General features: G+C 45.2%; 1 protein-coding gene across 11 annotated transcripts in view; it reads left to right on the top strand.

The window, feature by feature from the left end:
• Positions 1 to 491: 491 nt before the first annotated feature.
• arid1aa (AT-rich interaction domain 1Aa) overlaps positions 492 to 23,897 on the top strand; it is a 62,913-nt gene continuing 39,507 nt past the window's right edge. For 9 of the 11 annotated variants that reach the window (XM_084307783.1, XM_084307782.1, XM_084307789.1 and 6 more), the window contains exons 1-5: positions 492 to 1,746; positions 5,477 to 5,698; positions 6,182 to 6,892; positions 8,126 to 8,221; positions 13,040 to 13,277. In XM_084307783.1, coding sequence (XP_084163909.1) covers positions 706 to 1,746; positions 5,477 to 5,698; positions 6,182 to 6,892; positions 8,126 to 8,221; positions 13,040 to 13,277 — 2,308 coding nt within the window. In that variant the 5' untranslated portion in view covers positions 492 to 705. The remainder of the gene's footprint in view (positions 1,747 to 5,476; positions 5,699 to 6,181; positions 6,893 to 8,125; positions 8,222 to 13,039; positions 13,278 to 23,897) is intronic. The other 2 variants (XM_084307791.1, XM_084307790.1) reach the window with 1 other exon arrangement.

Below are 23,897 nucleotides of genomic sequence, written 5' to 3'. Positions count from 1 at the left end.
CTGTATAAATGTTGTTATATGTACTGTACTGTACCCATTCTGCAATCTGTTAATAAAGTTTTCATTCATTCATTCATTCATATGTTGTTCTGCTATGTGTTCTTTTTTATATATCCATTTGTATTCTATTCTTTTAAAAACTCTGTAGCACTCTGAGACTCATGAATGTAGGGTTCGTTATAAATTAAATGTATTATTATTATTATTAAAACATTTCTACCGAACATTATTAAAAATGCTCCTAGATGTAGACAAAATATTCCACACACACACAAAAAAGAAATGGACACAATGTGATGAGCGATCCACTCCGTGCTCCCAGGTCGACCCGCCCCGTGTTTTGCAGGCCCCCACACGGCTCAGTAAAATGGCTGTGTCTCCTCGAGCCTCGTGCTGCCTGGGCTCGCGCTCTGCCTCCGCCGCCCGGGCTGCTCACTGCTAGAACTCCCACAACAATCTGTGTCGCTTCTCTTTTTTACGCAGCGCATGGATCCCGTATCGCCGTAACTCAACCAACCCGCGGAATCGCGACCAGGAATGGGAGCCGGACTCGATCCGGTGTGAGGAGGGGGGTTGTGGGAATGAACCGGGACAAGGATAAACGGTTATAAAAACAATTATTTATATTCCCCGATGCTAGCTTTTAGATTGTGACTGACTCGCCGAGAGAGAGAGAGAGAGAGAGAGAGGAGGGGGGGTACTATCATGGCCGCTCAGGTCGCTAGCGCCGCCACTCTCAACAACACTAGCCCGCCGTCAGAACTGAAAAAGCCGGACCGAGACCCGCAGGAGGAGTCGGCGGCACCGGCGGGGGAGAAGCAGCAGCAGCAGGAGAAAAAGCAGCCGGGATTGGAGAGCGGATCGCCGGGCCGGGGGGATCATCCGCAGCAGCAGGACGGGGCCGCCGACGGTGGAAATGCAGGGGGAGGAGGGGAACCCGAGATGAAGAACGGGAACGGGAACCCGCCCAGGGCTAATAATAATCAGAATGATTCCATCGGACCGGAGGGAAATAACCACCCCGGGATGGTACACCACCACGGGTCCGCCTTCCCTCCACCCTCGTACGGATACAGTCAGCACTACGGTCGGGCCCCTTTTCATCAACATGGCGGACAACAAAGCCCTGGCATGGCAGCTGCTGCCGCTGCGGGTCCGGCCGTGCAGCAGGCGAGCAACATGATGGTGGACCCGTATCAGCCCAGCAACTCGCACGAGCAGCACGGCTTCTCCAACCACCAGTTCAACAACTACAGTCCATTCCCGAACAGGACGCCCTATCCCGGCCAAGGATACGGCATGAGTTCTTCCCCGCGCGGCGGCAGCAGCAGCAGCAGCACCCAGGCGGCGCCGCCGACAGCTGGGGGACAACAGCCGGCCAAGCAGCAGCAGCAGCCAGCGGGAGGAGGAGGAGGACCCGCGGCCATGGCCGGCTCTTATAACAACCAGAGATATAGCATAGGAGGGAACCCTCAGCCCACTTCCACGCCGACCCTCAACAAGCTCCTGACGTCGCCGAGCTCCACGCGGGGCTACCCCGGCGCCAGCTACCCGGCTACGACGAGCGTCGGCGAGTACGGGAACCAGGAGGGAGCTGCCAGCGGCGGCAAGGGACCCGCGGACCTAGGGGGCAGCAGCGGCGGGCAGTACGGAGGGAGAGACCCGGGCTGGCAGCAACAAAGAAGCCACCACCCGCCGCCACCCATGAGCCCGGGGAGTGCGGGCCAACCGCTGGGTAGAAACCAGGTAAAAAGTCCCCCCTCCTCGTTGTTATGTTTGTTGGGGAATATTCTATTTACGTGTCTCCTCTCGTCCACCATAGCTGGTTTGAAAACAAACGTTAGCAGCAGGCCAGCCATTGTCTGTTGGTTAGTTCGCAAAGACTCTAAAATGGCTGCCTCTCTTGTTTTTCTGACACCACACCGTTGAATAACTAGTGTTTTTAATGTAAAGACGGGGAATACGTTGACTGAAGACTGACGGGGAGAAATGCGTGTTGGTTTGTAAAATCGAACTAAGAAGGTTTGGTTGTGAAGGAAAGAACTGAAGGCCCCAACTTTGAAATGAGTGGAAATACACTGTAGGGCAATGGATTGTCTCTCTCTACCCCCCCCCCCCTCCCCGACCTGCTAGCCTACATACATACACAGCACATTACTGACATGGAGCTGGTTTCAAGTTCAAGTTGTTTTATTTGTCACATATAAGGTACATGTTACAGTACATTACAGTTAATTGCTTGGTTCTGTATGAGCCCCTTGAGATTGTGCCTCATACAGTAAAAAGAATAAAGGCCAAACACTATAGATATAAATATACAAACTAAAGTACAAAATGCAACCAAAATGAGCTAACGTTTATTCCTCTGTGCCGTTTTTTTTTATTTTTTTTTATATTATATAGCTGTTTGTAATTCAATGTGTTGAATTTAAGTTACATTTAGCTGTTGATTTTCTTTCCCTGGTGTAATCTTATACGCTGTAATTGCATGGACCTTTAGGGGGGGGACTACATTGCATGTCAAATTAAGCTGGTTAACATGCAGGAAAGTCTGTACAGTGGGATTGATAAATGCTGAATATTCCAAAATGATGTTAAAATGTTGCACGTCTCACACACTGGTCGAAGGAGGCACGTATGTTGGTCAGAAAGTGCTCCTCTTCTCGCATGCATGGTGTCTGTCACTGACCTGGTGATTCCAGTGAGTGACTGGCTGGAGTGCCTGCAGTCTGCAGATTGCTTTGCTCTGGGATTTGAATTGTGGAGGTAAAATCCTTCTGTCAAAGCCAGGAGACAGTTGGTCTTGGGTTGACATGCTAGCTGAAATCTGATTGGCTCCTCATCCGGTGCTCATGGCCATTTATAATTACATGTGATGTAACCCAACGGTTGCTGATAAGAGCACACTGCACGACCTCACAATAATTCAACAAATGTGTTCCCATTCATTCCACCCAGATTCTGAAGCTGCAGTTTTTTCCCTTCCTGCAGACTCCCGACACATACGGTCTCATTTGGCAATTTTCTCCAATATCAACCTATATCTTAACGCTGCGGTTATTCATCACTTATTGTAATGACTTTGGCCAGTTATTAATCACTTATTATGATAACTTTGGGCATTTCTTTAAATGGAACCATTATATTACAGTTTGTAACCTAAGGGCCTGTGCACAATAACCAAGGGCAACAATTATTGCATTGCTGTTTGAACAATAGACACGAAAAGATGTAACTGGAAATTAGTACAACATGACCACAGTGATTAGACTACACTACACACAGTAGTTTACTAAAGAGACTACTGTCCTCATTTTTCTTTTTTGTGTGTGTTTTTACTGATTCATGTGTCACCCTCCCTCAGTGGAGTCTGATGACCCCTAGACAAACAAACAAGTCAGATAGACCGTTGTCTGTTACAGTTATGTGAATGGGCTTTGCATAGTAACCAAAGGCAAATTTGAGCCCTACGTGAGAGGCCGTTTGTTGCCACTGTGCCTGCATGCCACACAAGTTTTACAGTGCTGCTGCAAAGTACCCCCCACCCCCCTCCCCCTCAAGCCAATCAGAAGACAGTCCAGCATCTCTCACTTGCCAAGGGAGTTTCCTTTCTGTCTTATGCAGATTAGCCATGTGCTGCTCTTATTTATTTAATTTTCATTATCTGGGATCTGGGGAATGTTATGAGGGACATTTTGCATACTGTTTGTGATGGCCTTTTGTTTGGCCGAGAACTCTCGTTCACTCAAAGCGTCGGGCGCAACGCATCGGGGGAATTCATTTGATGAGAATTCAAGACGTGGGATTCGTTTTTTAAGTAAATGGTTCATTTGTTGGAACGAGTTTACGTGATTGAAACTCATATTGGCCACTGATTTGTAACACCTGCCTTGGAGGATAGCCTTGGGAAGGCCAATAACGTTTGGTGGGTAACAGGATCAATTCCTAGATGTTGTTAACTAGCCTCAGGCCCAAGGTTGAGAGGAGCAACAGCAGGCATAGGGCCTACTTTTCACCTACGGTCAAGGTAGCCTAGGTTTTAAGGCCACCCTAGTCGATGAATCAGCCGGTTTTGGTCTTGATCGAGTCATCGACCAAGACTTTATTAGATTCGATTTCAAATGTATTGTCATTATACAGCACAAGTACAGTACAACACAAATAAGTTTGCCATCCAACCAGAGTGCAATTGTAACAGTGCAACAGCAATATGCAATGTAGAGGTGATTAAACTGGGTATAAGATATCAATTAGTACTAATACTGAGTAATCGTAATATACAATGTACAGGTGATTAAACTGGATATAAAATATATAAATTAGTACGACTGTGAGTAATAGTGCAGATGTACAGAGTTGTAGTATTAATATGTACAGTGATACAGGTATAAAGACACTATGGTAGGTCATATAAGTCATACTGGCCAGCAAACGTAACTAGGTAAGGCATATAGATATAGATCTACAGTTAGTCGAACATTTGTTTTTAATTTCCCATGCTGAATAAGTGAAAAATTATGCATATGTCTCTGGTAACAAGTAAGCACTAGATTTAAATAAATAATTCTGCTTGATTGCATGTGGGGAAACGCAATTTTTCAGGTTTGTTGAATAAATGAACATATCGATTAGTTGACAGATTCTATGACTATTCAGTCGAGTAAGAATCTCTTCAGTCGAGGACGGTCCTAGTATGTTTTTAACTATCGAGGCACAACCGCTGGTTCAGTGGGTGTGCTCTACTCACTCCTGGACCCGGCTCTTGTCAGACCGTCGAGGTACTCCCTCCAATTTTTGGTGTCATTCATTCAGAGCCAAAGTTGCCTTCTCTCTTAAAAAAAAAAAAAGCAGGCTTGGACCAGACTCAAAACAGGAGCACAGCTGGGTTGTGTTTAAGATTGGGCAAACTGCCCTCCATTCGAAAGTAGATATATGGTAGCTCTGTTGACTTCCGAAACTATGGCACCGTAAGGTACGAAAAAAAATCAGGTTAATGACCGTGGGAAATATGAAAGAGAAAAAAATTATTTCCTCATTCCTTGAATGTCATTTACACTTTTCTGGTTCTCGCACACCGCACCGCAGTGGCCTGTCGTTTTCATGGGAGGCTTTAAAATAAGTAGGTTACTATTAAACCAGCTGTGTGTGGTTGTGAATAACTCAAGTTCAAGTTTTATTTGTCACATATAAGGTGCATGTACATTACATTGAAATGCTTGGTTCTGTATGAGCCCCCTGAGATTGTGCTTCATACAGTAAAAGAATAAAGACCAAACACAAAACTAAAGTACAAAATGTAAAATGCAAAAAGGAGGTAGAGAGGTAGTACAAATAATTTTTTTGGTAATAAATGGATCAAATATATTGTAGTGTTAAAGAGTGAGTCGCATAAAAACGTCTCCGCTCCTCCTAATACTCTTATTAACTATCTAATAACTAGATTTTTTTTACCCACTATCCTCTTCTCTCCCCATAGCCTCCCGGTGCCATGGAAGCCATGGGGAAGATGAGAGCCCAGCCGTACGGGCCGGCCGCCGGTCCCTACTCCCAGCAGCCTCAGCAGGCTCCCCCCACCGGTCCGCAGCAGGGGCCCGGTTACCCCGGCCAGGGCTACGGGCCCCCGGGTCCCCAGAGATATCCGGTGGGAATGCAGGGACGCACACCCGCAGGCATGGGAGGCATGCCGTACGGGCAGCAGGTTAGCGACACCGCCATATTATATGTACCTGAGACCAACCGCCCCGGCCGGAGTGGAGCCCTTCTCGTCTTACCATTATCTGTCCGCTTGTGTTCCAACAGGGTATCTGCGGGGCTATTACAAAGTCTTGCAAAGTATTAGATTCATAATTCTCAATTTAAGGTATTAAAAAGTCTTAAATTGAATTTGCACAGGTGTTTTCTTTGGGGGGGGGGGGCAGTCCGGCTGTCGAGAGATGACTAACTCGTAGTTTTTTTCCGGGGCTACAGAGTGCTCGGTGCGTCTGGTGAGAGCTTGTATGGAACGCGCAATAATTTAAATTGGCGCGCAAGTGCAGCCGCCAGTTCAGTGTCGCTATGTGTTATTATTGTATGTGGTCATGAAATTGGTATTACATTTAGCTTTAAGTGGTATCAAAAAGGTCTTTAACTTGTTGAAACCTGCAGAGGCCCTTTCTAAGTCTCAGTGTTGTGTTCCGTTCAGATGGGGTCCTACGGACAACAGGGACCAGGGGGCTACGGGCCTCAGAGCCAGGGGCCGTACTACGGCCAGCCGGGCCAGACGCCGCACCCGAGTCAGCAGCAGACTCCCTACAACCAGTCCCCGCCGGGACAACAGAGCGGCCAGACGGCCTACCAGGGCCAAACGCACCCGCCCCAGACGTCGGCCTCGCACGGCCAGGCCGGGCCGCCCTATCAACAGCCGCACATGCCGCCCCAGTCCCAGGGGCCGCTACCACCGGGCCCGTCCCAAGGGCCCCCGCAGTCTCAGCAGCCGCCTTATTCCCAGGCGTCGGCTTCTCCGTCTGGCCAGTCTCCGTACCCCCAGCAGCAGGGTCCTCGCAGCCAGTCGCCCGGGGCGCAACCCAGCTCACAGGCTACGGCCGGGACTCAGGCGCAGCCCGGCTACCCGGGACCCACGCAGGGGCCGCAGCAGCCCCCCCCCTCGCAGCAGCAGCAGCAGCAGCAGCAGCAGCAGCAGCAACAGCAGCAGCAGCAGCAGCAGCAACAACAGACGCCCGGCCAACCCACCCAGCAGCCCCCAGGACACGGCCAACAACACGCCCAGGGCCAGCCTGCCACGTACCCCCAGAACGCTCCGCAGCAGCAGCAACAACAACAACAACAGCAACAGCAACAGCAACAACAGTCCCAGCAGTCGCCTTACCAACGCTTCCCTCCTCCACAACAGCAGGTACCACTGTTACTACTCATCTATGAGTCATATTCTACACGTTGTGTTGAGACCAAGCACTACATTTAATTCACATTGATATCCGCACATATTGGCACCCGACAGAGCCAGCCAGTGGGGGTTTACGTGTGTAACTACAGTTATCTGACGGTTCAAGAGATGCATTTGAAGTTGAAAGCTGCGCTATATCATTTTGGGGAAAGAGGTTTGAATCACAACAGCAGGTACCACTACTACTTCTCTTATGCGTCATATTCTATACGTTGTGTTAAGAGCAATACATTTAATTCATATTGATATCTGCACTCCACAGAACGAGCCAGTGGGGGGGTTACGTGTGTAACTACAGTTGTATGACGGAACAAGAGATGCATTTTTAAGTTTAAAGCAGCACATGTCATTTTGGGGATGGAAGTTTGAACCTCTGAAAACCCAAAGGTTTTTATCCTTAGTCAACAAAGTGTCTCGAGGAAAACGGACTTATCACCATGATCTAGAAGTGATCTGTGGTGTCCCACCTCTGCCACATCTGCGCACAAGAGAAGACGAGACGGAAGGGAGTCTCGGCAGAAGTGCTTCGCTCACGCCCCAGAAGTGCCCACGATGATACGCGGGAGTTTGGTCACCGCTCCCGATTTGGGGTATTTGAGGCCGATACTCGATCTTCCCCATCCCACATCGGCCGACGGAGATATCGATTGTTCTAAAGGATTTCAGGACAAATCGGGTTGAGCTGTTTCTCCGTTTCAGGTGTAGCTCTAATGGAAAGTCTTCTCAGAACCCTGTCTGGGAATTCCAGAGCTCCATGTGTTTCCATGGCCAGTGGCCGTATCTAAAGATCTTCTTTAGAGTATTCAGGTCTCAAAATTCTTATCCGATATATGATATCATACACCTGAAAGTGTTGGACAATAGACAGCCTATCTATTGATAATCAGGTGATTGCATGAATGAAGCCGGTTGCTCCCCATAACAAACAACAACCACATAAACCACCACACCCACGTAAACCGCAGGAGAAACTAACTGCTCCCCCAATCTACTAAAACGAAATGTAGATTCTAAACTTAAAAACCTTAAAATGTGATATTGCCCGTTAGAATCGCAAATATCCGCTAAAACGATCACAATGGGGTCATTGCGTCGGTATCGTTCGAGCCCGGCTTTGTGTGTGTAATGTGTAAATGTGTAAGTATTGCACCTCAGAGCATCATGTACCATTGTGTGTTTCAGGAGGTGTCCCAGGACTCATTTCAGTCCAGTGCTCCTCCATCCAACCAGCCCAAAACGGGCTCTGAGGACGCTCAAGGCCGCCCCTCCAGCCTCCCGGTCAGTTCCACCTGTCATATAGACGCTGACACGTCAAAAACCGTAGGAGACCCCGTTCCAGTCTCCTTTTATTATTATCCCCCTTGAATTTGAGGCTGTGATCACCGTGGACGCCTTTTTCTCGAGCTCAAACGCGAGGCGGTGTACATGGAGTATCGAGGGTGCACAACGAGCGATACCACTGATGATTACCGTTGCGTAGGGTTGGGTAGCGTTCACGTTTGAACTGATACCAGTCACTGGGATTCGGTATCGTTACCCAACGGTACCTTTTTTTCAGTACTTAACTCTGTTTAAATAAATTCAGTTATGAAAAAAAATAATTCAACATTGTTATTTATTGTTGTAACACACCACACAACATAAATCATATGATCATGTATTATGTTTTTAAATGTTTAATAGATCAACATTATCTGCCCATCCTCAGTAAATACTATCAAACTCCTCTGACCTCGTCTGGTCTTTCCAAAGACCCAAGCGATGGGACAGTAATATATATATTTGTGGAGAAGACTCCCTCTTGTCTAGTATATTACACTCAACGTACTTTATACTAAACATGTAAAGGTACCAAGATTTGGTACTGATTGATCTAGCATGAATCGGTACTCAGCCATACCCATGTAATTTGGTCGGTACCCTTAAAAGTACAGAGTTCGGTACCCAACCCTCCCGTTGCTGCCCCAGCTAACGTTCCATAAGTTCCATACATTACTACCTGCAGCCCTCCAGGAGTTGCTGTTCATATCTCGGTTGTTGTAAGACCTGCTCGAACCGCTGATTGGTTTGTTTTGCCGTCGATTCACCTTCGGATACCTCAGATTTGTAATCCCTCCCCTCGGTTGCTTTGATTGGTCCGTCAACGAGAAGGTGACATTGACCTCTGTATGCTCCGCGGCTAAACTTTTTCAACCGAGAGCGCCCGAAAAAGCGCTGCTTCAAAAACGCGAGGCGCGTAGTTTGGAGGAGACGAGCGCCTGTCACGACAACCATCGGAAAAAGGCACCCAATGCAGCCAAATACTCCCAAAGGTGTTCGGACCTATGAAACACATTCAAAAGCCATTGGATAGTTAAAAGGTATGCATGGGTGTAACCTAGGGCTGAGAAATGAACAAATATCAGTAATATAATAATAAATCTTTGCCACAGGAACAATAACATCTTAGCAGTTGGTTTAAATAAAATGATGTCCGCTATCCTCTGCCTGAAAAGAGATGAACAAGCTTCGGAGTGTTGGTTGGTTAAATTCCCCTTGCTTGAGGTGTTATTAATATCTTAAATTAAGCTACATGGAATCCCCTGGCTTTACAAACAAACCTTTATCGGTTATATGTTTGTTATGGACTTTCCTAAAGGGTCACTTTGCAGATTTTCAACCTCAATCCCGCCGTTCTGTCGCGAGGAGGAACGCGATAATTGGGGTCGGGTACCGAGAACCGTGTACCAGGTGGCACTGGCGCCAGCATGCTCGGTACTACCTGGACCCGATCACTTTTATCGGGGAAGAGTTCCAGAACACGCTTCTGTCTCCTACTGGCCTGCCTGCAGTCTCACATACTCTTCAAAAGTAACGGAACAGACCATAAGCAGAACAGAATCACGTCAAGAGGGCTTAGCTTCCCTGTGAAACGGAGGAGAATAGCAGCAGATAATTGGAACGCATTTTGTTTATTCAACAAATTTGCAATTCATTTTTCTCTGGGTTGTGCCGGTGTGCTTTTCAAATGTAAAAAAACTGCTTTCAAGATTTGTTCAAAAGGTACAAGAAGGGTGCTTTGCTCATCCCAGTATCAAAGTCTTTAAATGGAATCCGCTGCTAAAATGCGTGTTGCGTTCGAGTCGCTCTCTGTCTCTGTCTCTGTCTCTCTCTCTTTCTCTCTCAACATGTCCATCTTGCTCTGTCTCGTTGTGAACAGAAACAGAAACGTTCTGCGTTGTATTTCAAGAAGAAAATCTGAGGCTTCAAAAGCAAATCAACCAGTGCCACAAGCAGATGCACAGACAGACAGGTTTCAGATCCTGAGCCAGAACAGTGCGAGTGAAGACACTGGGGAGGACGGCCAGTGAAACGTCCTGCCTAGCAAAGGTCTTTTTCTTTTTTTTTTCTTGCAGAGTTTCAACGGGTAAAGTACAACAACTACACGATCAAATACACTGGACATGCTGTAAGATGAGATACGATGAGATATTCCTTTTATTGATCCCCTTGGGGAAATTCGGGAGATAACATCCAGGAAGTAGTCTGTGTTGGAGCCAGCGATTCCTTAGAGGCTGGCCAACGTGGCAGATAAGATTGTAGTTTACCAGCCAAATGTCAAATTGACCGGCCACATCATGTAATATATTATGTGCGGTCATAAAGAAATGTGTGAAAACATGGTCGGGGGAAGTAATCGCAAGTACTTATCGATCACAGGAGTCTGCGATAACACTGAACGGTGATCCACTTTGTGAATAAATTCATTCTCTGGTGTAACCATATAAATTGTAAATGGCTGCATTTATATAGCAGCTTTTATCCAAAGCGCTTTACAATTTGTTCCGCACATTTTACCCGTTCACTCACACATTCACACACCGACGGCAGAGGCGACCATGCAAGGTGCCGACCTGCTCATCGGGAGCAATTAGGGGTTAAGTGTCTTGCTCAAGGACACTACTTCGACACACTGCCCGGGAGGAGCGGGGATGGAACCGGGAACCTCCGGATTACCAGACGGCGGCTCTACCTCCTGAACCACTGTCGCACCCCGATATCTTAGTCGGTGGACTAATTCTTCGGACGTTCTCACGTAATACTGCTAACGTTACTTTACAGAACGTTAACATATTTAGCAAGCATAGTAGTGTAGCTCGTCCTGTGTGCTTCATACTTGTTGCCTCGCTGTTTTTGGGTCGTGCTGCCTCCACCCTCTCTGCCCGTCCCCCTGGTTGCAGCCGTTGTGGGGGTCACATGTGTAACCGCGGTTATATGATCCAACAAGAGATGCGATTGAAGTTTAAAGCTGTCGCTATGTGGGCGGCTACGTGGCGTAGTGGGCAAGGCGCTCGCCACGAAATCTTGAGACGCTGGGCTTGCCTGTTCGAGCCCAGCGCTCCACATTTGCTTTCAGTTTAGCTGGTCGTCCGTACTAATACACATTGGCCGTATTAGGGGGTGGGAAACTGATGGGTGGGGATCGGGCGTTGTGGACAGCGACTCCTACAGGTCGGTTGGTGCGCCTGTGCAGTAGAATCAGGAAGTGTCGGGGGCAGCGTGAGCCTCCCACGCGTTACTCCTCGCCACTGAGAGATCGAGCTGCGCAGGTGAAAAGATGCGACTGCTGTTACCTCAAGTACCGGAGGGGACTTGTGCTATGTATGACTTAGTCCACATTGCAGCCGGCTTGTGGGAGGCAAGAAACAGCGTCCGTGACAGGGGAGGGTTGAATTGGATGATACGAAATTGGGATGGGAGAAAATATAGAAAATGGGAGAAAAAGTGGATAAAAAAAAAAAGCTGTCGCTATGTCATTTGGGGAAATAAGTTTGAACCTCTGCAAACTCGAGATCGTGTGATGTGTCGTTAATAAAGTGTCTCGAGGAAAACTGTGACCGTCGCCATGACGGCCTAGAGATGATCTGTGGTGTCCTACCTCTGCCGCCTATGCAGTATAAAGAAGCATCCTTTAAGGTTCATGTTGGTCACGGTCTCTACAGTTTATTCCTTAGATTTGTGTTGAGATAATTTCATATAATAACACGTCATTTCCAGCATGTTTCTTCCAAAAACTAGCTTTAAATTGGAAATTAAGTGTTGGTTTGGATTTGATCTTAAACCATTTAGGAACCAGCATCGTTTCAAAGTATCTTACCGTGACCAAACCCTAGTGATGATCGGACATAAAAGGTTTTCTGTGTCTCGAGAGCCTGGCTTCGTGTTGGTGAGACGGGTTAGACGCTCCTAAAGTGTTGTCTTGCACATTATCGCTTGTCTCATAAACATTGTGTCGACTCCCCTGTTGATTGTAGACCTAAAGGCCACATGTAAAGGTTTGTTGACTGCTTGCTTTGTGGGCATTAGGGGTGGGAATCACCAGTTTCATCATGATACAATACGATATCGATTCTTTGGACAACGATACGATATTTGCCGATATCACAAAGTCTCTCACGATACAATACGATACGATTAGATTCAGGTGCCTGCGATCGATATGAGATGATATCATATGCCCATTTAACACAATCAGTTATGAGACTCGCCACAGGATTTCCAAAATAAGAGTATCGATATGAATCGATCTTATTACATCGCATCGATCCGATTCGATCGTTGATAATTACATCGATGTATCGATCTGGATCGATGTATCGTCCCACCCCTAGTGGGCATGGTTGGGAAAGTGTTGAATTACTAGTACGTTTTTATCTGAGTTCGAAGGTGTGTGTCTGTGTGTGTTAGAAACATATGGTAGAGCTGCTGCTGCTGCTGCACGCTGACTCAGCTCACATCCTACAAACCTTTGTAACCATGGCAACTCCCAGCACTAATATGCACTCTTCTTTTTTTTTCTTTTTTCTTCAAAAAGACAAACCAGGACAAAAGCCTCTGGGTGTGTGTGTATGTGTGTAGTATTAGCATGCACTTGTGTCTAAAACAATGAAGGAATCGCACAAGCTAATGCTGTCTAAGGCGGAGATGAAATCGTGTTTGCAAGTAAGAAAGAAACTGTGCACATATTGTTTCTTTGTCGCAAAAAGAAGATACGCTGTCAACCAAGCAGTGCTTGTTTTGCTGCCTCTGCTGACGGTGTGTGTCTTGTGTCTCCAGGATCTCTCCGGTTCCATCGACGACCTGCCCACGGGCACGGAGGGCGCCCTGAGTCCCGGCGTGAGCACCTCGGGCGTGTCGAGCAGCCAGGGCGAGCAGAGCAACCCGGCCCAGTCGCCCTTCTCGCCTCACACCTCCCCCCACCTGCCGGGCATCCGCGGGCCGTCCCCCTCGCCCACCGGCTCTCCCGCCAGCTCCACCCCCCGCCCGGGGCCGCTGTCGCCCGCTACCATGCCAGGTAGGCTGCTAATCCATCGAGACACGCGAGCGGTCACTCACTTCTGACGCTCCAGGTGTAGAATGCAGCCATCACACACTCACTTCTGACGCTCCAGGTGTAGAATGCAGCGATCACACACTCACTTCTGACGATCCAGGCGTAGAATGCAGCGGTCGGACTCACTTTTGATGCTCCAGGTGTAGAATCCCTGTTCCGAGCAAACTCAGGTGGACCTTAACATTACTTTAGACTGATGGGGGGGGGGGGCGGGCCAGTTTCCTCATGTTACTTCTCCGACGAGGCATCTGAAGAATCCATTGTGATCGCCGGCCCGGAAAACGCGTGGATTATGTATTTACAGTACCCAATGCTGAATCAATAGACGCGATCGATATTTGGAATGGTGATCAGGAATTGGAATAATCTTTTTGGATAACATCTGATCTGAGGTAAGGAATTTATTTGACCAGTCTTAGGTAGGGATGCACGATATTGATTTTTTGACACAGATACCGATAACTTTATGCTCCTCAAGCCGATAACCGATATCGATAACCGATATTTATTGTATTATATATATTTTTTTAAATGTATATATATATAAGGGGAGCTCCAGTAGCTCACCACGTACCGCGAGCGCTATTTCAGCGCCGGGGACAACCGTGCTCGTCACGGATCTGGGGTTTAGCGAGTTCGAATCCCGGACTGCAGCCGTGCCTTTCCCAGAGTGTCTTCCCCCCCATCTGAACCCTTTCAGCCTGTTTCTGTCGGTCATCCTTGACCAGAATAAATGCGATAAACGTATAAAAGAGCCAGGGGAATGGCCGTTTTCTATATCTCTCCTGCCTCGGTGTCTCTGCCTGCGCGAGGAGCGGGCTGTGCTCACACACACACACTCACTCACTCACTCACACACACGCACACACACACACACACACACACACACACACACACACGGGTGCTGTCGAGTACAGACGGCTCTGCTCATCATGGCGGACAGAACGAAACGTTCAAAAGTCTGGGTCTATTTTACTAAAGTCGATGCTGACAACGCTCGTTGCCACAACGGGTAACTACGTCTATTCTGCATCGAACATTGTACATATGTCTAAACTGAACACTGTGACCTCTTTTTTTTACTTCTAATTTTACTATGTTTTTATTTCATACTTATCTTGTCTTGCACAGTCTCTGGAGCGCAACAGTAAGAAGCATTTTGTACAAAAGTATTCTGTACTTCTGTATGACAACTATTAAAGAAACTTGAACTTGAAACTTGAAACAAGTGCAACAAGACATTTGCCAGTAATGTATAAGCGCTGGTACTTGTCAATGTGGCTGGCGGGGAGCTAACGTTATTAGCCTGAGCTCCGAGTAGAATAATGGCCGACAATCCGGAGGTAAATAAACGAACGAGAGCTTCTGATTGGTGGTAAGAAGAAGAGGTGGGTGCAAGCGGTGGGACGTAATTGGCAGATCGACTGTCTGCCTCCGAATGTAACGTGACTACGTCACAGCCAAGAAAGGGAGCGCTGGATTTGTGAAAAACTCCCTGTGTCTAAACCACACGCTGTCAGTCGTACCACAGTACTGGCAAAACGGGAGGAGGCTATAATAAAAACAAGTGCCCTTCATCCAAATCCACCCACACCGGATTTCTTTTAACCAAAAAATGTATTATATATTATCGGAGCTATCAATAACGTTATCGGGTTTATCGGGATGACGTCATAATTGCTGATATCGGCCCGATAATTATCGTGCATCCCTAGTCTTAGGATAATCAGAGCTATTTTCACAGAGATATAAGCGTTAGCCCTATGCATGTGTGTGTGTGTGGCTGTGCGAGCGATCAGGAAATGAGAGAATCGATATTTCAGCCCGCTTCTATAGCGTGCATAAGTACACATACTATCGATAATCTAGCGTTTATTTGAAAACGATTCATAAATAGGCCGAAAAATGACAGTTTTTGTGTATGCCAGAATATTCCAGTAAATTCCGTTTATCACGGAATCTTTATATTTTCCTTAAACGAGGGCTTTTCAAAATGCTATCAAGCGAAAATGAAGCGATTTAAAATAAATAAATAAATAAAAAAAAATCTGTTTAGACAATGTTGACTGCAAACAAGTCATTGATAAACGACGGCCAGATTAGACACATAGCCATAATTTAAGACCGAGATTATGCCTTCACAACGCTATCATTGAAGTGGGTGGTGGCATTTAACAGGGTTTTACCATGTTAACCAGTGGCACTGGAAGTGTTAAGGACCAGCCAGTCACTAGAACAGGTTCCATAGGTTCCAAAATTCCATTCCAATAACGATGTAGTAATGTAGTGATATATTTGGATATAGACGAGGGCCTCAAAGTTCAGCGAGTTTTTTCCCCCAGCGAATGCCTTCAGGGGAAATTTCCCTTTTTTTAACGTCTTAACAGGAAAACCTGCCGGGGCAGAGGGGGACCAGATAGTTTTGAGCTTGTTTCGTAGATGAAGAGTTCAAACATGTAATCAGACACTGAGCTCAACAGATATCCCACTACACTGCTGAGTAGCGTACTCTGTTCGCTGAAATGGATGTGGAGGAGCACGGTTGGAGCAGTGCACGATTAAACCATTTTGGAAGGAGGCATTTCTTTCAGAAATAAGGTTACATTACATACCGATGTATAGATTTCAAGCGAAGCAGGCTATTCTCGGTTCTCGCTCCACAATGGTGGAACGAACCTCTCGCCACAGTCGGGCCAGCTGAACCTCCCACCACAGTCGGGCCAGCTGAAACCCGCCCAATTTTCAGACTAAAACACACTTCTCTTCAATCAATATCTGAAATGAAAGAAAGAAAATAAAATACTAACCTTCATACTATGCACTTAGTAAGGAATCTACCTTCTAACCTACCTATACTACTACCTACTATGTCTATACACTACTACTACCTACTATGCTAATATGTCTATACAACTATGCACTCAAGACTGTAGTACTCTAGTTGAACACTGTTTGACGAACAAACTTAGCTGCCAGAGTTGTACCCTTCCTGCTGACTTGTTGTACAGAACTTGTAAGTCGCTTTGGATAAAAGCGTTTAGCTAAATGACAAAATGTACAATACATATATTTTTTTTATGGACTGTGGTTTTATTATTCCCCGTCCGCCACATGTACCTCGATGTAGACACCGCTTTCTATCTGGCTGCACGTTAGTGACAGTGCCCGTTAGCCTACGCATTGTCGAACTAACACCTCTCCCGAAGCCTAACCTACACTGTCCGCTTCCATTCATTGTGCTAAGCTAGGCTAACTCTTCTGCCACATGTACCTCAACGCATACACCGCTTTCTATTGGGGCTGAACTGTTATCTGGAAAGAATAATCTAATTGCGATTATTTCGATGGGTATTGCAATTGTGACATGATTCACGATATCGGAGGGAATGATAATTCTTTTGTCATTATTCTCATTTTCATTGAAACACATTAAAATGACTACAGTGTTCTTTTTGCGTGGGATCCGTGCCAAACAAAGATGTTTTCTTAACACATTGACGACCAGTATGTAGCGCCGATTTATAGGCCAGAGGACAGAGGTTTGTTTACAAACCGATGTACTTTCTAACAGCTATATATATAATTTATAGTATTGCTATCTGTCCATTCTCATTGTCACTTGAGTGCATAAACCGTGCCTTCATAATGGCTTAAAGAAAATAAAAATCCGTGGGCGGCTACGTGGCGTAGTGGGCAAGGCGCTCGCCACGAATGCAGAGACGCTGGGCTCGCCTGTTCGAGCCCAGCGCTCCACATTGCTTTCAGTTTAGCTGGTCGTTCATACTAATACACATTGGCCGTATTAGGGGGTGGGAAACTGATGGGTGGGGATCGGGCGTTGTGGACAGCGACTCCTACAGGTCGGTTGGTGCGCCTGCGCAGTAGAATCAAGAAGTGTCGGGGGCAGCGTGAGCCTCCCACGCGTTACTCCTCGCCACTGAGAGATCGAGCTGCGCAGGTGAAAAGATGCGACTGCTGTTACCTCAAGTACCGGGGGGGACTTGTGCTATGTATGACTTAGTCCACATTGCAGCCGGCTTGTGGGAGGCAAGAAACAGCGTTCGTGACAGGGGAGGGTTGAATTGGATGATACGAAATTGGGATGGGAGAAAATATAGAAAATGGGAGAAAAAGTGGATAAAAAAAAAAGAAAAAAAAATCCATCGGTTGGTTGTCATTTTATAGCGCTGTGAATATAAGGTTTATCGCACTTTTCGTCTCGTCTTTTTTCTAGGGAGCTAGATAATAGGCTAAAAGCTAGTCACGTTATATCAAACGCCATTTCTGCTGTGTGTATATATACGAATGAAATAAAACAAACTGCGTAGCATCCGGACTATTACAGAGCATCTATGGATGAAATGGGGGCGGCGGGGAACGCCGATTAGTATTATTGATTAGCAATACAGTGTGCGTTCAGGTAGCCATTTTCACTGATTGATCACGTTTGGTTTTAAAACAATGTCCAATCCAGCTGTAATTTGGGGGAATAGTATCCTACCGTCAGGCCATGTGATCGCCGGCAGCATTTCGTCATTAGTCATCGGAATCTGGTAGATCGATATGTCCATTGGCTAATCATAAATCCCATTATTCCAGGCTGAAATATGCGTTCGGTAACGGGATCAAAGATGGAGGGTCTTCGTTTGGAACCGAGGCTCATGAAACGCCCACAGACAGTGAAAATAATTTTTTTTCAATCGCCCTCAATGATACTGCAGTGGAGCGATGGCGCCCCTAAGCGGATCTGGCCGGTATTGCATGTTTCGAAAATCAAATATGTGGGTAGGTCCTGCAAGTCAATCGCGGACGTTAATATCGTTATACATATGGAATAAAACAATAACTTGTGGCTCTGGTCCTCAACGGGTGGAATCGAAACACGTATATATACGTGGACGGTCCACAAAGTGTTAAAGGAACACACTAACATTCTATCTTCTATCGTCTCTCTGGAGAAGACGATTAAGCTAATTTCCCAAAATGTTGGCGTGTTCCTTTTTTTTATCCACTTTTCTCCTTATTTTCTATTTTTTCTCCCATCCCAATTTTGTGTATCCAATTCTCCCCTCCCCTGTCTTGAACGTTGCTCGACTATGCCCCCCACTGGTCGGTTGTAGAGAGGATAGAAGCCTTGCATCACATGTTCCCTCCGGCACACGAGGAGGCAGCCTGTCGCATCTTTTCGCCTGCCAGCGCGGACTCTCATTGGCGAGGTGTAACGCATGGGAGGCTCACACTACCCTCGCTACTTCCTGTCTCTGCTGTGCAGGCGTCTCCCAACCGACCTGTAGGGGTCGCTGTCCACAACGTCCAATCCCCACCCATCAACTTCCACCCGCTGACTCTGCCAAATGAGCCAGTATGACGGCCGGCCCAAGCCGAAGGCAATGCTGAGACTGCGATTCGATAACGGAGTCTCTTGCATTGGTGATGAGCGCAATCTCCGCTACGCCACCCTTATTAAATATGTGAAACTGCCTTGTGTATTTCCTCATGCTATACAATTCTGCCTCAAGGACCCATAAACTCTGCCGTATTGGATTTCCCGCTATTCCAAATGATTTTCATTAAATCTTTATTTTATCTGGAGGGATCCTTGAGAGCGAGCTCTAATTTACAATGGCGTAGAGAAATACAACACATAATACATACACAAAGAAAAAATAGAAACAAAGTCAAATAGTAGTAGTAGTAGTTTATTCAGTCATCATCTCACACATATGGATGGGAATTGATAAGATTTTATCGATACGATTCCATTATAGATTCTGCTTATCGATCTGATTCGTTATCGATTCCTGATAATGTATACCGGTACTTTAAATAAATACATTGGAAATAACAACATGCAACTTGACATTTCTGATTGTCATTTATTGTTGAGCCCCCACCAAAATGATCGCAATTTCGAGCCCTTACAAATTTAGTGACTGCTCGGTGACACTCGTTCACCTTTTTCCTGTCTGTTTACCCCGCTGTGCTAGCGTGAAAGGATTTTCCTGAGGTGCGCGAGAACCACTAGCTGCAGCCTCAGTCTATTGTGATCATCTAAAATGGGAGAATATTTATACAGTGAAAGCATTCGTTTTCATTTAGGTTTTCCTAGTCAAGGAATCAAATAGTCTGCTATGGCTGCATGCGTAGAGCTAACGTTATTGTTTTAAAATGCGCAACTGACAGAAAAACTTGGCATTGATAAGAGGAATCGATAGTCACAGAGGCATGCGATTCCAGGAATCTGACAATTAGGAACTGGTTCCCAACCGGTTCCGGTTCTCGATTCCCATCCCTACAATACAATATACACCATCATTTAACAATATTTGATTTTACAGTGACTGAAAAGGTACAGACTGAAGCATAATGCTTATATATGCCTGTCCTATATTCTTAACAAAAATTAAGACTCAAACAGTATTTTAAAAGAAAATAGCAAAAAAACTATTATTCACCCTTGTAGTTTTCAAAAATAGCTTTACAAACTATTTTCTTAAAAACCAAAAGCGAAGGTACTCATAAATCATTTAAAATAGTTAAAAACAACTGCAGACTGGGGTGAAGTGCTTTGCTATTAACGATTTAAACTGACCAATATATACTAATGAAGTGAGTTTTAAAGTGCACTGCAATACATTCCATGTTTCTGGGGCATAGAAGTTAGAAGCAGATTTTCCTAATTCAGTGCAAACTCTAGTAACCATAAGTGTCAAAGCCAATCACCAGAGCGAGTGTGATGAGGTCCAGGGCCCTCATTTATCAACGTTGCGTACGCACAGATATGTGCGTAACCCCTGCGTACGATAATTTCTAAGCAAAGTGTGGGACTTATCAATTTGAACTTGTGCTTGACTTTGTGCGTATATTTACGCACAGCTTGGAGCAGGTTTAGAAATTAACATTTTTTTTCAAGGGCTTTTTTTGCCCCCCTTAATTGATTTTCGGGGGCTTTTTTTGTATTTCGGGGGCACTGAATTTTTATGATGAAAATTAACATAAGGATTATAAAACATTGTTGACACTTTTTTTTTACAGTCTTCGTCCCTATGTTTGATAATGTAATGTTAATGTCTCCATATATAGGGCTCTACGCTAACCTTTTTCCCAAGGAGCACATGTGCTCCTAAATAAAATGTTAATAAATAAAATCTAAATAAAAATTTAGGAGCACACAAAGAAATTTAGGAGCACAGTGAAAATTGTTCAAGTAACACAGAGTTTATTAACTATTTATCTCATGCATTATTATACTGTGCGTGTGCACACTATGAATTGAAAATGGGGGACCCTGATGTAAACAAGACGAAAGTCTTTCTCTGGTCTGCATCCCCTTAACTTGTGTGTATTGAGCTGTACTGTATTGTACCCATTCTGCAATCTGTTAATAAAGTTTTCAATCAATCAAACGCAAAGGATATCGGTTGTCAAGCTGCTTTTGTATGTTGTAGTGTTGTTATGATACCAACATTTTGACTTTGATACAGATAGGAAAGGTAATGGAATATATTATTAGATGACAGAACATTGAAAATTCTTTATACAATTATTTAATTCATTATGAAATAGAAATTCCGTTTTTGGGTGGAACGTTTGTTGCAAGGAGGGAGGAGGCGGGGACCGCTGCGTGTTACACACAACACGGAGAAATGGTCTAGCTGCTTCGGTGCGTCGTTAACGTTAACGTCGGAAGAAATTCCCCACTAAGCCCTAAATTCAGAGCAGAGCAGTATCCTAATGACTTTTATGCTTCAGTCGATAAGGTGTTTTGCGAATTCTGTCAACATACCGTGGGGACTGGACCTGCAAAAACACGTGCGAATATCACTTCAAAAGCCATGTCAGCCGGATTCCTCTCTTTCTCCTCGTCTCTCTTTTGCTCAAAATAAAAATGAATGGGCTTCATGGCTGGCTGATTTTTTTGCGTTGTCTGATTCTGAATGTATAACTTGCCTAAGCCGGTACCGTGACTTTGTTTTCGGGTGCTACTGTGATTGGACGTTTATGCGCCTTGTGTAATGTGGGACTATTATAACAGCGGAGCTGTTTTGTAATCGTCACTCGTCTCGAGTAAATGATTTTTCCGGGTGGCGCACACACACATATTATTAGGGCCAAATACAAGGGAAATGCTCGCACTGTAGATCATATATATAATTATATATATAATTAGTAAACTGTCGGGGGCATTTTCTGCCCCCCTTAACTGATATTCGGGGGCATTTTGTCCATTTTCAAGGGCATTTTGCCCCGAGCCCCCGTTAATTTCGAACCCTGGCTTGGAGCATGCTTAGCTGGCGCCCGTTGGTAGAATATATTATTACAACAAGGAAATAAGCTTCTGTGCATTAGTTTCAACACTGGCGTGTTCTGTATGAACCGTAATTCATTATAGTTCATTGTAAAATAGCAACAGTAGTGTAATTATGGTCAAAACCCTATAAATAGCATTTGGAATAATAGGTCTTTATCTCCGAATGAATGCAGCATGGTTTATATAGCGTTATCGGAATATACAGGGTGTACTGACTGACTGCGCTTCGTGTAGCTCAACTCGTTATTATTTTGCGCACAGACCGCAGAAACACGGGAACGTTTTGATTATATTTAAAAGGCTTTACGTTAAACTAAACAAGTGGAATTTCGAAGCTGTAAGCAGAATACAAGTCATATGAACACCCACGATAGTGTTCTTCCCCCTTCCTACTGTATAAGAAAGAATAAAAAACGCATTGCAATGAGAACAGAGGGTGTATGTGTATTACAAAACCCTTGAAATAATGTGTCTTAAATGAATGAAAAGCATACATGCTCTGGACACAGAGCATATATCGTGTGGGTGATATGACTTGTATTATGCTTACAGAATTCCACGTATTTAGTTTTACAATGTCAAAGCCTTTTAATATAAATCAAAACGTTCCCGTATTTCTGCAATCTATGCGCAAAATAATAAGGAGTTGAGGTAGATACTCAGAACGTATTACATGCTGGTATGCTGATAGAGTAAACAATAGGAATATGATATAAGGTATACACTGGTCCGTCCGCGAGGATAGCGACGAGGAGTCTGATAGCCATTAAATGCCATTTGAGAATATAGGCTATTAATGCAATGAAAACATATTATTTAATGTTTTCATAAGCGTAAAGATACAACAGCTAGATTAATGATCAAGTTAGTTTACTGTGCAGGGTTCGCATGGCTGTGCATTGTAGGGCTGACCTTCGAAGCTTTTTTTGGCAATCGAATCTTCGGGGCCGAGCTTCGATTTTAATTCGAAGCTTCGAATTAAATTTTTTTTTTTTTTTTAAATTAAAAGATTTTTTTTTTATTTTTTTTATTTTTTATCTTGTGTTGTGGGACTTGTACAGCACTTTCATAAACGTTGTTGTTTTTAAATGTGCTCTATAAATAAAGTGGGTTGGATTAATTAATTAAGTAGCCCCTTTCGTGACTGAGCCAACAAGGTTTCACTCGGCTGTGTGATTTAATTCAAGGTGGATCGCTGTTGTAGTTTGAACAACTTCAGATTTCATGGGAACTACCAATCCCCCAAATCAAGAATGTTTAAGATGAATGAAGTAGGGCGGTTAGGTGGCCGAGCGGAGATTGCGTTCGTCACCAGCCCCGGAGCTGTGAGCTGGATTCGCCTGTTCGAATCCAGCTCACAGCTCCGGGGTTGTCACCAGCTTGGCTGGCCGTCTGCACTAATACAATTGGCTGTATTAGAGGGTGGGAGAAGCTGGCGGGGTGGGTCCGGGTCGTTGTAAACAGCGACTCCTACAGTTCGGTCGGGGCGCCTGCTAAGCGCGGATAGGACTCGAGGGGGATAGTGTGGTCCTCCCACACGCTACGCCCTCTCGATGAGAATCCGCGCTGCCAGGTGAAAAGAAGCGGTGATTGGCTGGACGTGTGTCGGAGGAAGCACGTGGTAGCCTCCACTCTCCCAGATGATCTGACTGTGGGGGGTAAGTGCGCAGCGACCAGGAAGGGACTGGGAATTGGCATACGACTAACATTGGGATGGGAGAAAATCGGAGGAAAATGGAGGGGAAAAAAAAAAAAAAAAAAAAAAAAAAATGAATGAAGTAAGATTTTGATTATTTGAAATATGGCCTGTGTAGACTAAACTATGCACAGAATTATGTCAGTCTACAAGGTCCGGATTCTACATGGTCCGGCAATGTAGACCTTGTAGACTCCACTACAGACCAATTATCAGTGAATGTTCATGCATTTTTAAGAAGGGCAACTTCCACAAAAAAACAAAGAACTCACCAAAACATCTCAGTAGCACCTTATCTAAATTTTATTTCCTATTTTGTTTATTCATCCCAGTATTTTTCTTTCTTATGTGTGGAATTCTACAAGGCATGTAGGTGTATATGTATTTGAGGATGATATCCTTCAAACAGGCAATAGTGATGATCTAATTTGGGCAGTGCTGAGCTGGGTTACTTCGCGCGCACACACACACACATACACATACACACACACACACACACATATTTACATTTAGTCATTTAGCTGACGCTTTTATCCAAAGCGACTTACAAGTTCTGTACGACAAGACAGCAAGA

The sequence above is a fragment of the Notolepis coatsorum genome (assembly GCF_963971535.1).
Source record: "Notolepis coatsorum genome assembly, chromosome: 2".
Taxonomy (NCBI): domain Eukaryota; kingdom Metazoa; phylum Chordata; class Actinopteri; order Aulopiformes; family Paralepididae; genus Notolepis; species Notolepis coatsorum.
The sequence above is the reverse complement of the archived record's forward strand: the minus strand, read 5'-3'. Positions and strand labels throughout refer to the sequence as shown.